A 16601-nucleotide genomic window follows, 5' to 3' on the forward strand; every position below is an offset into this window, starting at 1 on the left:
CCAGTGGCACCCCTGGTCCCATGGGGCTTCAGTGTCCCCAGTTCAGGCATAAGAAGCTGGGGTTCACCTGAGCGTGTCCATGTTTCCCCTGGAGGAAGGACAGGAGCAGACAGGGTGGAGCTGGGATTAGAGGGGACAGGGCAGCTGCAGGTGGCACCTCTGGGCTGTGTCCTATTGTAGCAGGACGAGCCACAGACAAAACTCCTCAGGCACCAGATTAACGAAGGAAGAGGTTTATTCGGCCAGGAGCATTGGCAGTCTTGCATCTTAATAGCTGAGCTCCTTGAAAAATAAATTCTTGGCCATTTTAAAAGGCTTATAACTCTAAGGGGTCCACGTGAAAGGGTCGTGATATTTCAAGCAAGCATGGGGAATGTGACTGGGGGCTACATGCATCAGCTAACAGAGCAGAAAGTTTTGCAGTGCTTTTTCATACAATGTCTGGAATTTACAGATAACACAAGTAGTTTAGGTCAGGGGTTGATATTATTATTATTGTTACTTTTTTTTAACTACCAGAGCCGGGTGGTAACGCCAAGGTCTTCTGGCTATTTATCTTACTTCTGTTTTGTTTTGTTTTCTAACTTTTTGCTTTCTCTCTTTCCTCCTGTCTTGTAAACTAGGCAAGGTGGGGGGAGGAGGGCAGCAGGAGTAGTAGTGGTCTCCGTCCTTGCTGTGGGACTGGCCCCTTTTGTTTAGGGTATCACCAAAGGGAGCATCCAGGCCAGCCCAGCATGTCTGCCCAGCGAACCTCCGTCTGCTGTGCACTCAGAGCCAGGCCATGCTGGTGTTTGGTACAGGTTGGGTGCATGAAGGATGAAGGTTTTGGCCTGTTTGGGGCTTTTGCCTGCCTTTCTTCCTTTCTTTCCATCCTTCCTTTCCCTCCCTCCCCCTCTCTCTCTCTTTCTCTCCTTTCTTTCTTCTTTGGAGACAGAGTCTCGCTCTATCACCCAGGCTAGAGTGCAGTGGCACCATCAGCTCACTGCAACCTCCACCTCCTGGGTTCAAGCGATTCTCCTGCCTCAGCCTCCTAAGTAGCTGGGATTACAGGAGCGCGCCACCACACTCAGCTAATTTTTCTATTTTTGGTAGAGATGAGGTTTCACCATGTTGGCCAGGCTGGTCTCGAACTCCTCACCTCAAGTGATCTTCCCGCCTCAGCCTCCCAAAGCACTGGGATTACAGGCATGAGCCATCGTGCCCGGCTGTCCTAGGTAACGTCTGACATTTGCTGACCCCTCACTACGTGCTCATTATCACCGCAGAACCCCATGTGGTTGATCCTTTATTAGACCCATTTTACAGATTAGGAAACTGAGATGAGCAGAGGTGAAGTCAGCCCTGACAGGTCACAGGAGCGGCAGGTGGCAGAGCCAGAGTTGGGCTCAAGCTAGTGCCAAGTGTGCCCCATTGGGCCTAAAGATGTGTGACCCGGAGGGTCCTGAGGAGCCACGTTAACCCATGGCTGGTGTCGTCCTCTTCCGGCTTAGGACCAGTGGATTTTGGGCACTGGAGCCGCCTCTTTGGCAAACAGCTTGAGGGAGAAATCAAGGGCTGGGGCCGCCTGGGTCAGCATCCCCATAGAGATGACGTCTATGTGCGGCCCGCAGAACTGGGGGAGGTTGTCCAGGGTGATGCCCCCACTGGCTTCCACAGCCACACTCGGGAACTGGGCCTTCAGCACGGTGGCCGTGGGGTGCAGCTCCTGCGGGACACAAGCCGAGGGGAGGTAAAAGCCCACCACAGACCCCTCCCCAGAGGCAGAGCCCACCTTACCTCCGGCTTGAAGTTGTCCAGCAGGACAAGGTCGGCACCCGCCTCAGCCGCCTGCACGGCCTCCTGCAGACTGCTGCATTCCACTTCCACCTTCAGAGCGAAGTCGGCCGCCTGCCGGGCCGCCCGCACCGCCTGCTGGGCAGCCGGGAGGACGAGGGTGAGGACTGGGCCCAGCACCTGGCACTGGGGCGCAGGGAGCCGGGAGGGCGAGGGTGACGATAGGGCCCAGCACTGCAGCTGGGGCGCTGGGAGCCGGGACTGACATTTGAAAAGCTCTGGATGGACCATGAGCTTGGGGTTAGTAAGGAAACCAGACATTGGGGTTTTTTTGTTTTGTTTTGTTTTGTTTTTGAGACAGGGTCTCATCCTGTCGCCCAGGCTGGAGTGCAGTGGTGCAGTGACAGCTCACTGCAGCCTCCACCTCCTGGGATCAAGTGATTCTCCCACCTCAGCCTCCTGAGTAGCTGGGACTACAGGTGCACGCCACCACGCCCAGCTAATTTTTGTATTTTTAGTAGAGAGGAGGTTTCACCATGGTGGCCAGGATGGTCTCTAACTCATGACCTCGTGATCCACCCACCTCAGCCTCCCAAAGTGCTGGGATTACAGGCGTGAGCCACCACGCCCGGCCACTGTTTTGTTTTTGAGTCAGGGTCTTGCTCTGTCGCCCAGGCTGGAGTTCAGTGCAGTCATAGTTCACTGCAGCCTTCACCTCCTGGGATCAAGTGACCCTTCCACCTCAGTCCCAAGTGGCTGGGACTACAGGGGCTTGCCCACAAGCATGGCTAATTTTTTCATTTTTCGTGGAGACAGAATCTTGCTATATGGCCCAGGCTGGTCTCAAACTCCTGGACTTAAGTAATCCCCCACCTGGGCCTCCCAAAGTGCTGGGATTACAGCCATAAGCCATTGAGCCAGGATGTTTTACTGTAGGTTAAAATGACCACTTTTGTGGGTCAAAAAGTGGATGAATATCAGCAATATTTGGCATTTGGACCTGAGCTCAATTTGACTCAGAATATTAAAATTAGAAGGGGTCTTTAAGGACATTTCACAGATGGGAAATGAGGTGCAGAGGGCTAGAGAGATGGGCTCAAGGCTGTGGGGCCAGTGACACTGGCTTCCCCCGTGTTGTCCTTTGCTCTTGAGCATCACACCACGCAGCAGCAGAACAAAGATAAAGAACCAATTCCAAAACCAGGCATGGTGGCTTATGCCTATAATCCCAGCACTTTGGGAGGCCAAGGTGGGAGGATCACTTGAGTCCAGAAGTTTGTGACCAGCCTGGGCAACATAGACCCCAATCTCAAAAAAAAAAGGCAGCTGGGCGCAGTGGCTCACTCCTGTAATCGCAGCACTTTGGGAGGCTGAGGCAGGTGGATCACCTGAGGTCAGGAGTTTGAGATCAGTCTGGCCAACATGGTGAAACCCTGTCTCTACTAAAAAAATACAAAAATTAGCCGGGCAAGGTGGCTGGCGCCTGTAATCCCAGCTACTCGGGAGGCGGAGGCAGGAGAATTGCTTGAACCCAGGAGGCAGAGGTTCCAGTGAGCCGAGATTGCGTCACTTCACTCCAGCCTGGGTGAAAGAGTGAGACTCCATCTCAAAACAAAAAAAAAGCAAAAATTAGCCAGTGGGGTGGAGCATGCCTGTATATCCAGCTGCTGGAGAGACTGAGGCCTCATCTCCAGAAAAAGAAAAGCAGGCCCAGCTCCCCTTTAGCTTAGCTGGATGAGCTCAACTGAGCCCGGCTCAGATGGAGGAGCTGAGGTAGGAAGAGTCTTGTGTTGCTGACTCCAGGCCATGGCTATTCACCGGGTCATGGCTGGAGGCTCTGGGGAGGGGAGAGAAGGGGTGTGCTGAGGGTGGGGTTGGACCAGGGACAGGCAGGACCAGCACCTTCTCCACGCCACCGGCGGCCACCACATGGTTATCCTTCACCATCACCAGCCCTCCCAGGTCGTAGCGGTGCGAGGCGGCCCCGCCCACCAGGAGCCCGTACTTCTCCACCAGCCGGAAGCCTGGCGTGGTCTTCCTCGTGCCGGCCACGTGCCCAGTCCAGCCGGCCCCCCTGGCGGCCTCCACTGCAGCGGCGGCAGCACTGGCAATGCCACTGCAGCGGGCCAGCATGTTGAGGGCCACCCGTTCCCCCAGCAGCAGGTGGTGGGCAGGGCCCCGGACCTCGGCCACTCTGGCCACCGGCACCAGCTTCGATCCCTCGGGGAGGAACCAGGAGACTTGGCAGTTGAGTTGGGTAAATATGGCATCGAAGAAAGGCTGCCCTGCCAGTACCCCAGGGGATTTGGCCCACAGCACCGCCTGTGAGGGGCCTGCCCCGCTGACCAAGGCTGCGTAGTTGAGCCCTGGGCAGTCCTCTCGGAGCCAGCTGTCCACCAGGGCTGCCAGGGTGACGGGCGGCAGCAGCAGCGCCAGGCCTGGGGGAAAGAGAGAACAGGTGTTGAGTTTGGCTGCCTCTCCTGCTGTCAGGGGTCACTGTCAAAATATTTAACAACCAGTGAAACTGGGCACTGGCCCATCAGCCTCAAGATCTAGGGGTCCCAGGGGAGGGACTGCGGTGAGGAAGGGGGGTTTGGGGGGAAGAGGGGTTGTGGGGGCGAGGGTTGGGGAGTGCTGTGGGCTGGACGAGGTCACTCGGCACCTAGTTAAATTTAAACTTCTGGGCCGGGTGCGGTGGCTCACGTCTGTAATCCCAGTACTTTGGGAGGCCGAGGCAGGCGGATCATGAGGTCAGGAGATCAAGACCATCCTGGCTAACATGGTGAAACTCGTCTCTACTAAAAATACGAAAAAATTAGCCAGGCTTGGTGGTGGGCACCTGTAGTCCCAGCTACTCCGGAGGCTGAAGCAGGAGAATGGCGTGAACCCAGGAGGTGGAGCTTGCAGTGAGCAAGATCACGCCACTGCACTCCAGCCGGGGTGACAGAGTAAGACTCCATCTCAAAAAAAAAAAAAAAAAGTAAACTTCTGGCCAGGTGCTGTGGCTCATGCCTATAATCCCAACACTTTGGGAGGCTGGGGCAGGCAGATCACTTGAGGTCAGGAGTTCGAGACCAGCCTGGCCAACATGGGCTCTACTAAAAATACAAAAATTAGCCAGGCTTGGGGGTGGACACCTGCAATCCCATCACAGTTTGTTTATCCAATACTCACCAGCTGCAGCTTTCAAATTCACTTAAAAAAAAAATCAGTCTGGCCAGGCGCGGTGGCTCACGCCTGTAATCCCAACACTTTGGGAGGCCAAGGCAGGAGGATCACCCAAGGTCAGGAGTTTGAGACCAGCCTGGCCAAAATGGTAAAACCCTGTCTCTACTAAAAATGCAAAAATTAGCCGGGTGTGGTGGCAGGCGCCTGCAATCCCAGCTACTTGGGAGGCTGAGGCAAGAGAATTGCTTGAACCCGGGAAGCGGAGGTTGCAGTGAGCCGAGGTTGTGCCACTGCACTCCAGCCTGGGTGACAGAGCAAGACTCCATCTAAAAAAATAGTAATAAAAATAAAAAATAAATAAAATGAGGATGATGGGGCTGGGCACAGTGGCTCATGCTTGTAATCCCAGCACTTTGGAAGGCTGAGGCAAGTGGATCACCTGAGGTCAGGAGTTCAAGACCAGCCTGGTCAACGTGACGAAACCCCGAAAAAAAATTAGCCAAGTATAGTGGCGCACGCCTGTAACCCTAGCCACTCGGGAGGCTGAAGCAGGAGAATCGCTTGAACCCAGGAGGCAGAGGTTGAAGTGAGCTGAGATCGTGCCACTGCACTCCAGCCTGGGTGACAGAGCAAGACTCTGTCTCAAAAAAAAAAAAAATGATGGGGAGGTGGGGAAGGTTAATGTGTACATAAAAAATAGAATGAATAAGACCTACTATTTGCTAGAACAACAGGTTGACTATAGTCAATAATAACTGTACATTTCAAAATAACTAAAAGAATGCAATTAGACTGTAACAAAGGATAAATGCTTGAGGGGATGGACACCCCATTCTCCATGATGTAATTTTTTTTTTTTTTTTTTTTTGAGACAGAATCTCACTCTTGTTGCCCAGGCTGGAGTGCAATGGAGTGATCTCGGCTCGCTTCAACCTCCGCCTTCCGGATTCAAGCGATTCTCCTGCCTCAGCCTCCTGAGTGGCTGGGGTTACAGGCGCCTGCCACCACACCCGGCTAAATTTTGTATTTTTAGTAGAGACAGGGTTTCACCATTTTGGCCAGGCTGGTCTGGAACTTCTGACCTCGTGATTCGCCCGCCTCCGCCTCCCAAAGTGCTGGGATTACAGGCGTGAGCCACCGCGCCCGGCCTAACTTTAATACTTTTTATTTATTTATTTTTTTTGAGATGGAGTCTCGCTCTGTCGCCACTGTGGCGCCTGCAGTGGCCTGGCGACTGCAGAGGCACGATCTCGGCGTCAGCCCATGATGTGATTATTATGCATTGCATGCCTTTATCAATGCGCACCCCACAAATATATATACCTATGTACCCACACATTTTTTTTTTTTTTTTTTTGAGACAGAGTCTCGCTCTGTCGCACTGGCGCGATCTCGGCTCACGGCAAGCTCCGCCTCCCGAGTTCACGCCATTCTCCTGCCCCAGCCTCCCGAGTAGCTGGGACTACAGGCGCCCACCACCACGCCCGGCTAATTTTTGGGGGGTTTTAGTAGAGACGGGGTTTCACCGTGTTAACCAGGATGGTCTCGATCTCCTGACTTCGTGATCCGCCCGCCTCGGCCTCCCAAAGTTCTGGGATTACAGGCGTGAGCCACCGCGCCCGGCCAGTACCCACACTTAAAAAATAATAAATAAATAAGGATGGTGGACTTCGTGAAGGTCCCTCGCGCCCTAAGCATAGCCCGTGGTGGGCCCTGCATGGCTGCGAGCAGAGGCAAACCCAGGCGCGGTGCAACAACGCCATCTATCGGCAGGGAGAAGACCTGCAGCCTAATGGACCCCCGTCATCTGTGGACTTGGCTTCCCGTTAAGGGGAACACAGCCAGTGAGGGTGTTGATTTCGCGCGCACACACGTGCACGCACACGCACATGCACGCGCACACAGCACACTTCTGCTCCAAGTGGAAGTGAAGGCCAGACATCCTGGCTTGCTCTGCTCTCCGAAGCAGGCCCTCTCTTGTCTACTTCCCCAAAGCCAAGTTGCTGAGTCACCACCCACTCACCCCACCTCCCCTCCGAGCCACAAGCCTCCTTGACTGCACCCGGCTCTCCTTCGCCACATTCTCTCCCACATCTGCCCCAGATGGCTCCTGTCCCTCCGCTAAGAGCTAGCTATACTGAGGCTGGGCACTGTCTCTGTTGGTCACATCCAGCTACGGAAAAGGCCTGGGAGCAAACGGCAGGGAGGAGAGCCTAATCCCCCACTCCCATTCCATTCAAACTAGGTGCAGTGCAGTGGCGCGATCACGGCTCACTGCAGCCTCAACTGCCCAGGCTTAAGCAATCCTCTCGCCTCAGCTTCCCAAGGAACTGGGACTACAGGCGCACACCAACCATGCCCGGCTAATTTTCGTATATTTTTTGTTGTAGAGATGGGGGTCTCACTATAATCCCCGGCTGGTCTTGAACTCCCAGGCTTAAACAATCCTTGCACCTCAGCCTCTCAAGGTCCTGGGATTACAGGAGTGAGCCACTGTGCCCACCTTGGTTTTTTTTTTTTTTTTTTTGATACAGAGCTTCACTCTTTTGCCCAGGCTGGAGTGAAGTGGCGTGATGTTGCCTCACTGCAACCTCCACCCCGCGGGTTCCAGCAATTCTGCCTCAGCCTCCCAAGTAGCTGGGATTACAGGCGCCCGCCACCACGCCCGGCTAATTTTTGTATTTTTAGTAGAGACAGGGTTTTACCATTTTGGCCAGGCTGGTCTCAAACTCCTGACCTCGGGTGATCCACCTGCCTCGGCCTCCCAAAGTGCTGGTATTACAGGCGTGAGCCACCACGCCTGGCCAGCCTGATTTTTTTCTTTTTTTTCAGGCTGATTTTTTAAAAATGAATTTGAATTCCGCAGCTGGTGAGTATTGGGTAAACAACCTGTGATGCAGGCTGGGCACCAAAGCTCACGCCTGTAATTCCAGCACTTTGGGAGGCCAAGGTGGGCGGATCACGAGGTCAGGAGTTCAAGACCAGCCTGGCCAACATGGTGAAACCCCATCTGTACGAAAAAATACAAAAACTAGCCAGGCATGGTGGCACGCACCTGTAATCCCAGCTACTTGGGGGGCTGAGGCAGGATAATCACTTGAACCAGGGAGGCAGAGGTTGCAGTGAGCTGAGATCATGCCACTGCACTCCAGCCTGGACGACAGAGTGAGAATCCATCTCAAAAAAAGAAGAAACCAACTACTGATACAGGCAACAATAGGGACCTGTCTCAAATGTATCAGTCTAACTAAAAGGAGCCAGATCCAAAAGGCCGTATGATGCCATTCACGCAGCATCCTGGGAAAGGTAAAACTATAGGCACAGAGCAAATCAGCATTGCCTGGGGAGTGGGAGGAGTTGACCACCGAGATCTGGCGAGGTTGCAGAGAAAAAGGAACACTTAGATACTGTTGGTGGGAGTGTAAATTAGTTAAACCATAGTGGAGGACAGTGCAGCAATTTCTGAAAGACCAAAAACCAGAAATACCATTCCACCCAGCAATCCCATTACTGGGTATATACCCAAAGGAATGTAAACCATTCTGTTATAAAGACACATCACAGTACTGTTCACCACAGGAAAGACATGATTCAACCTAAATGCCCATCAATGGTAGACTGGACAAAGAAAGTGTGGTACACATACACCATGGAATACTATGCAGCCATAAAAAAGAATGAGATTACGTTCTTTGCAGGGACATGAATGGAGCTGGAGGCCATTATCCTTAGCAAGCAAACGCAGGAACAGAAAACCAAATACCGCATGTTCTCACTTATAAGTGGGAGCTAAATGATGAAAACACATGGACACATAGAGGGGAATAACACATACTGGAGCCTATTGGAGGGCGGAAGTTTGGAGGAGGGAGAGTGTAGCAGGACGAGCCGCGGACAAAACCCCTCAGACACCAAGATAGTGAAGGGAGTGGTTTAATCAGCTGGGAGCATTGGCAGGCTAGCATCTTAAAATCCAAGCTCCTCAGTTGCTCAACTTCTGTCCCTTTTAAGGGCTCACAACTCTAAGGGGGTCCGCGTGAGAGGGTCGTGATCGATTGAGCAAGCCAGGGGGTACGTGACAGGGGCTGCGAGCACTGGTGGTCAGAGTGAAATAGAACCTAACGGGAGGTTTCACAATGTCCTTCCATATAATGTCTGGAATCTATAGATAACAACAGTTGCTAGGTCAGAGGTCGAATTTTAACTACCAGGCTTAGGTCAGGCAGGCCCAGGCCTGATTTCGAGTCTGGTTCCTTGGTTTCTGGTCTGGTTCCTAGGCGCCGAGCTACCTGCCTTTAGTTTCGCTTCTCTTTCCTTTTCTGAGTATAAAACAATATGAGAGGGTCTCTCTCTTCCCTCAAGAGGATCAGGAAAAATAACTAATGGGTACTACACTTAATACCTGGGTGACTAAATAATGTGTACAACCCCCATGACACAAGTTTACCTATATAAGAAACCTGCACATGTACCCCTGAACTTAAGATAAAAGTTAAATTTAAGGCCGGGCATGGTGGTTCATGCCCGTAATCCCAGCACTTTGGGAGGCCAAGGTGGGTTGATCACCTGAGGTCAGGAGCTCAAGACCAGCCTGTCCAACATGGCAAAACCCCACTTCTACTAAAAACACAAAAATTAACCAGCCGTGGTGGCAGGTGCCTGTAATCCCAGCTACTTGGGAGGCTGACTCTCTTGAACCCAGGAGACAGAGGTTGCAGTGAGCTGAGATTGCACCACTGCAATCCATCCTGGGTGACAGAGAGAGATTCGGTCTCAAAAAAAAAGTTAAACTTAAAAACAAACAAAAGGCTTGGCATGGTGGCTGACGCCTGTAATCCCAGCACTTTGGGAGGCTGAGGCAGGCAAATCACCTGAGGTCAGGAGTTTGAGACCAGCCTGCCCAATGTTATGAAACCCTGTCTCTACTAAAAATACAAAAATTAGCTGGGCATGGTGGTATGCACCTGTAGTCCCAGCTACTCGGGAGGCTGAGGCAGGAGAATCGCTTGAACCCAGGAGGCAGAGGTTGCAGTGAATCGATACCGCACCATTGCACTCCAGCCTGTCCAACAAGAGCAAAACTCAGTCTCAAAAAAAAAAAAAAAAAAAGAATAAAAACAAACAAAAAATTAGCCTGAGGTCAGGAGTTCAAGACCAGCCTGTCCAACATGGCAAAACCCTGTCCCTACTAAAAACACAAAACTTAGCTGTGTATGGTGGCATGCGCCTGTAATCCCAGCTCCTCGAGAGGCTGAGGCATGAGAATTGCTTGAACCTGGAAGGCAGAGTTTGCAGTGAGCCGAGATAGCACCACTGTACTCCAGCCTGGGCGACAGAGTGAGACTCTGTCTCAAATAAATAAATAAATAAATAAATAAATAAATAAATAAAGTAACTTTGATGGGCACCCTCAGAAGTTCTGTCTATAGCCAAACCTCACTCAGGTTCCTTCAGCTCTTTTCCAGTTAGGCCTTGGACTTCCGTGTTCACCTCTGCATCGTCCAATTTTAGCAAGAATCCTGCTAAGTCAGCTTAGCCAGTCCCTCATCCTCCACATCTGATTGCCCCTTGATCCCTAATGGGGGTCCTCATCCTCCACCCTCCCCCAGGGGGGTCCTCATCCTCCACCCTCCCCCAGGCGCTGTCTGACCACCTTGGCCTGCCCTCAGCAAGAATCCCTTTAGGTTGGTCTTGTCAGAATCCCCCCAACCCCCAGTGCTTTCTCATGGTAATATCCCATCCACTGCCCCCCAACTCTGCTCGTTGGCTATAACCCCCATGGTGTACTCCTCGAGTTCAGCCCAGTTCTGATCTAAGGTCACTCTTCCCCTACAGCAATAGTCTGGAATGCAATATGTTTTTGCTATTTTAACGACTGTCTAGTTCTGGTTTTCTTTGATCACTCTCCTGCTGAAGACTGACCTTTCATGGTTTCAGCTCCAGTTCTCTTGACTTTTTTCTTTCTTTCTTTTTGAGACAGAGTGGAGTGCAGTGGTGCAATCATGGCTCACTGCAGCCTTGAACTCCTGGGCTCATGTGGTCCTCTCACCTCAGCCTCCTGAGTAGCTGCTCCACCATGCCAAGGTAATTTTTTTTTTTTTTTTTATAGAGACAGGGTCTCAAACTCCTGGCCTCCGCCTGTCACCCAGGTGAGTTCAGTGGTTGATTTGGGTCATGCAACTCCCCGTTCCACCCATTTCCTGCCTCAGCTCCGTCCGCCACCACGCCCGGCTAATTTTTCGTATTTTTAGTAGAGACGGGGTTTCACTGTGGTCTCGATCTCCTGACCTCGTGATCCGCCCGCCTCGGCCTCCCAAAGTGCTGGGATTACAAGCGTGAGCCACTGCGCCCGGCAACTCCTGGCCTTTTAAACATTTTTTTCTTTTTCTTTTTTTTGAGACAGAGTCTCACTTTTTTGCCCAGGCTGGAGTGCAGTGGCATGCAATGGAAAAGGGATGGAGCCCTGAGCTTTGGCAGTAACTGTAGACTCACTGCAGCCTCTGCCTCCTGAGTTCCCCTGCCTCAGCCTCCTGAGTAGCTGGGATTACAGGCACATGCCACCATGTCTGGCCAATTTTTGTATTTTAGTACATTTCTGTATAACAGCACGAGGAGGTCATTACTGTCATCCCTGTCACAGATGAGGAACCCAAGGCACCTGAGGGTTGTCTCTGGTCCACAATCACTTAGTGACAAGTGGCAGAGCCAGGGCTGGACCTCAGGTGTGTGGCCCCAGAGCCTGGGCTCTGATTCACTATGCTACGCAACCTCTCTGATGGGATAAGTATTCTAGCTCACATACTATGAAGCTAACCAATATAAAATTGCCAATATTTGGCCGTTTTGACCAATAAAAGCAGCAAATTTATATGGTTCAGTATGCGAAGCACTTGGATATAGCAGAAAACTCAATGGCCAGACAGTCTTTGCCCGCCGAGAGGAAACAGCCGTAGACGTGATGATGGGGGAAGAACAGGAAGCACAGAGGGACCAGGATCTAACGTCGGGGCGTGTCTGTGAGGCCCCTGCTGAGGAAGTGATGTTTAAGGGAAGACCTGCAAGAGGAATAAGCTGAAGGGGGAGATTGGGGATGAGGATAAGGGAAGGGGCTTCCAGGCCAAGGCACAGTCCTGCAACAGCATAGGCTAAAGCCTGACAAGTAAGAGAAAGAGCTGCCCACGCTGTTGCCTCCATGCCTAGCAATTATTAACACTCCGCACAGTGCAGGTGCTCAATGAGGATGTGTCAGAGAATCAGTGAAAAATGGAAAGAAGTTGCCAGGTGTGGAGGCTCATGTCTGTTATTCCCAGCACTCTGGGAAGCCAGGGTGGGAGGAAGACAAGGCCAGGAGTTGGAGGCTGGGCAGGGTGGCTCACGCCTATAATCCCAGAACTTTGGGAGGCCGAGGCGGGTGGATCACTTGGGGTCAGGAGTTCAAGACCAGCCTGGCCAAGATGGTGAAACCCCGTCTTTACTAAAAATACAAAAAATAAAAAAAATTGAAAAAAAAAAAAAAAAAGCCAGGCGCCTGTAATCCCAGCTACTCAGGAGGCTGAGGCAGAGAATTGCTTGAACTTGGGAGGCAGAGGTTGCAGTGAGCCGAGATTGTGCCACCGCACTCCAGCCTGGGCGACAGAGCGAGACTCCATCTCAAAAACAAAAAACAAGACTTTATATTTGAAAGCCCTTAGGAACAGTTCTAGCACAGGATAGGCGTGTTCACTAAGAAATGAAGCATTTCTCAAGTGTGGTGGACTCATGGAATAAATGACTAGGTGTCTCTGAGGACCGGTGAGTGATGTTTGCCAGGCAGAGGTGTGGGGTGGGGCCGACATTTGGGGCTGAGAAAACTGATCTGCTCACCCGCAGACAGTGGTAGGGTGGGGGCAGTGTGGGATTCACAGGTGACATGGTGGGAGGGGAGGCCACAGGGAGAAAGAACTAAACTATTTAGTGGAGGAATTTGGCCAGATCGCAGAAGCCATCATAAAATTTCATTTTATTGGCCGGACATAGTGGCTCACGCCTGTAATCCCAGCACTTTGGGAGGCCGAGGTGGAACGATCACCTGAGGTCAGGAGTTCGAGTCCAGCCTGACCAACATGGTGAAACCCCGTCTCTACTAAAAATACAAAATTAGCCAGGCATGGTGGCACATGCCTGTAATCCCAACTACTCAGGAGGCTGAGGCAGGAGAATCGGTTGAACCCGGGAGGTGGAGGTTGCAGTGAGCTGAGATCCCACCATTGTATTCCAGCCTAGGCAACAAGAGTGAAGCTCCATCTCAAAAAAAATTTTCTTTTCATTTTATTATTTTTAAGTAGAGATCGGGGGTCTCACTATGTTGCCCAGGCTGGTTTTGAACTCCTGGGCTCAAGCAGTCCTCCCACCTCAGCCTCCCAAAGTGCTGGGATTACAAGTGTGATCCACCATGCCTGACCCATCACAGAATTTTAAAAGAAGGAGTGATATGCTTATGGTTTTGCTCCAGAAGGCTCACTTCAGCCACCAACTGGAGACAGATTGGGAGGCAAAAAAAAGGCTGAGGTAGTCTTGGCCAGACAAAAAGTAGGCTGGGCGCGGTGGCTGTCGCCTGTAATCCCAGTGCTGTGGGAAACCAAGGCAGGAGGGCCACTTGAGGCCTGGGCAACATAGTGGAACCCTGCCTCCACAAATAATTTTCTTTTGTTTGAGACGGAGTCTCACTCTGTTGCCTGGGCTGGAGTGCAATGGTGTGATCTCAACTCACTGCAACCTCTGCCTCCGGGGTTCAAGTGATTCTCCGGCCTCAGCCTCCCGAGTAGCTGGGATTACAGGCATGCACCACCATCCCTGGCTAATTTTTGTATTTTTGTAGAGATAGGGTTTCACCATGCTGGCCAGGCTGGTTCTCGAACTCTTGACCTCAGGTGATCCACCCGCGTCGGCCTCCCAAAGTGCTGGGATTACAGGCGTGAGCCACTGCACCCAGCCAACAAATAATTAATTTGAAAAAATATTTTCAAAGAAACCAAAAGAGATGGAGCCCTGAACTTTGACAGTAGCTCTGGGGTAGATTTGAGAGCTATTTCCAAGAGGGGATCTACCAGAATTAGCAGCTAAACAGATGTGGGAGCCTTGGGCCTCCGTCCTGGGTAGCTGAGAGCTGGCAGAAGGAATCATTCCGGGAGAAGAGCAGGCGGGGTGGAGGTGGGGACAGCAGGAGGGGGCGGTGACCCCACTGAGTGCCGTGGCGTGCCAGCCGTGGGCACCCCTGTTCCCCTTTGTGCTCTCATTTGGAGCTCACCACAGGGATTCTTCCCATTTCACAAGAACAGAAGCTGAATCCCAAAGCGTTTCCTGAATCGTGCCCTGGTGAAACAGATTAGCATCTGCAGAGCCGGAGAGAAAGAATGGATTTGGTTTTGCAGAGGTTAAGGCTGAGGCGGCAGCAGGAGATGTGGATGGTGGTGCCCAGAGGGTGGTAGGGGTTGGCTCTGGAGTTCAGAAGAGATGCTGCCATGGCCAGGCGCGGTGGCTCACGCCTGTAATCCCAGCACTTTGGGAGGCCGAGGCGGGAGGATCACGAGGTCAGGAGATCAAGACCATCCTGGCGAAAACGGTGAAACCCTGTCTCTACTAAAAATACAAAAAATTAGCCTGGTGTGGTGGAGGACGTCTGTAGTCCCAGCTGCTCAGGAGGCTGAGGCAGGAGAATGGTATGAACCCGGGAGGCGGAGGTTGCAGTGAGCCGAGATGGCGCCACTGCACTCCAGCCTGGGCGACAGAGCAAGACTCATCTTAAAAAAAAAAAAAATAAAAGCGGGAGGTGGGGGGGACCGGTCGTGGTGGCTCACGCCTGTAATCTCAGCACTTTGGGAGGCCGAGGCAGGCGGGTCACAAGGTCAGGAGATGGAGACCATCCTGGCTAACACGGTGAAACTCCGTCTCTACTAAAAAATACAAAAAAAATTAGCCGGATGTGGTGGCAGGCGCCTGTAGTCCCAGCTACTCCGGAGGCTGAGGCAGGAGAATGGCGTGAACCCGGGAGGCGGAGCCTGCAGTGAGCCAAGATGGCGCCACTGCACTACAGCCTGGGTGACAGAGCAAGACTCTGTCTCAAAAAAAAAAAAAAAGAGATGCTGCCCTGAGGAGTGGGGATTGGGGAGCCGCCAGCGCATGCGGATGGTGACTGCATAGAGCAGCAAATGCAATCGCCTAGAGCAGGGAAGAAGAGGGGAAGGGATTTGGGAAACATTAGTTATTAAAAGACAAGATGAGTGCAGGGGCTCATACCTGTAATCCTAGCACTTTGGGAGGCTGTAGCAGGAGAACTGCTTGAGCCCTGGAGTTGGAGACCGGCCTGGGCAACAGAGTGAGACCATTGTCTCTACAAAATATAAAAAAGGAAAACGTATGGCCGGACACAGTGGCTCATGCCTGTAATCCCAGCACTTTGGGAGGCCGAGGCAGGTGGATCACCTAAGGTCAGGAGTTCAAGACCAGCCTGGCCAACATGGCAAAAGCCCATCTCTACTAAAAATACAAAAATTAGCCAGGCATGGTGGTGGGCGCCTGTGATCTCAGCTACTCAGGAGGCTGAGGTAGGAGAATTGCTTGAACCTGGGAGGCAGAGGTTGCAGTGAGCCGAGATAGTGCCATTGCTCTCCAGCCTGGGCAACAAGAGCAAAACTCCATCTCAAAAAACAAAAGAAAAAAAAAAGTTAGCTGGGCATGGGGGTGCACGCCTGTAGTCCCAGCTGCTCGCCAGTTACTGGAGAGGCTGCGGCTTGAGTCCAGGAGTTGGAGGCTGCAGTGAGCTGTGATTGCACCACTGCACTCCAGCCTGGGTGACAGAGCAAGCCACGGTCTCTAAAATAAAATAATAAGATAAAGAACCCACAGGGCATGTCCAACAAAAAGAGAAGCAGCATCAGGAGTGGGTGCCTGGGAAGGAGAAGAGGGTTTTGGGAGGTGAGCAGAAGTAAATAGAAGGAAGACTGAGGATGGGGCTCTGCACTTAGCAACTGTGAGGCTTGTGCCAGAGCGGTTCTGGTGCCAGGTGTCAGGGGCAGAAGCCACATTGTCATGCTCGAGGAGTGCATGGGAGGCAGGGAAGTGGGGGTGTGGGTGTGAATCACTCCTTTGAAGAGAAGTGGACACAGTGGGGCCTCTGCCTGGGCTGCACACCAGAATCATGGGAGCTTTTCAAACTCTCAGATGCTCAGGCCCATTCCAGACCAAGTGAACCAGAATCTCTGGGGGTAGTTTCCAGGGATCCAGGTTGGGGAAGAGCCAGCCCCCACCCTGCTCTGTGACTCAGATGCACATGAGGATCAAGAATCAATGCTCGGCCGGGGCAGTGGCTCACACCTGTAAGCCCAACACTTTAGGAGGCCGAGGCAGAAGGATCGCTTGAGGCCAGGAGTTTGACCAGCCTGGGCAGCATAGTGAGATCCCATCTCTACAAAAACAATTATAAAAATTAGCTGGGCATGGTGACACCTGCCTGTAGTCCAGCTATTCAGAAGGCTGAAGTGGGAGGATCCCTTGAGCCCAGGAGTTGGAGGCTGCAGTGAGCTATGATGGAGCTACTGCACTCTGGCCTAGGCAACAAGGTGCGACCCTGCCTCAGGGGAAAAAAAAAAAAAAAAAGAACCAGTGCTCTCATAAGACCACAT

At 52.2% G+C, this 16601-nt stretch overlaps 1 protein-coding gene across 2 annotated transcripts in view; it reads right to left on the minus strand.

The window, feature by feature from the left end:
* Nucleotides 1-217: 217 nt before the first annotated feature.
* The window catches only part of QPRT (quinolinate phosphoribosyltransferase), a 29684-nt gene continuing 13300 nt past the window's right edge, over nt 218-16601 (minus strand). Inside the window, exons 2-4 of one of the 2 annotated variants that reach the window (XM_058440907.1) lie at nt 4120-4211; nt 1777-1908; nt 218-1705 (exon numbers count right to left, since the gene is read on the minus strand). In XM_058440907.1, coding sequence (XP_058296890.1) covers nt 1487-1705; nt 1777-1908; nt 4120-4211 — 443 coding nt within the window. In that variant the 3' untranslated portion in view covers nt 218-1486. Of the gene's footprint in view, nt 1706-1776; nt 1909-3675; nt 4212-16601 lie in introns of both variants that reach the window. The other variant, XM_032155823.2, reaches the window with a different exon arrangement.

This window comes from Hylobates moloch, unplaced genomic scaffold (assembly GCF_009828535.3).
Source record: "Hylobates moloch isolate HMO894 unplaced genomic scaffold, HMol_V3 SCAFFOLD_6, whole genome shotgun sequence".
Lineage (NCBI taxonomy): Eukaryota > Metazoa > Chordata > Mammalia > Primates > Hylobatidae > Hylobates > Hylobates moloch.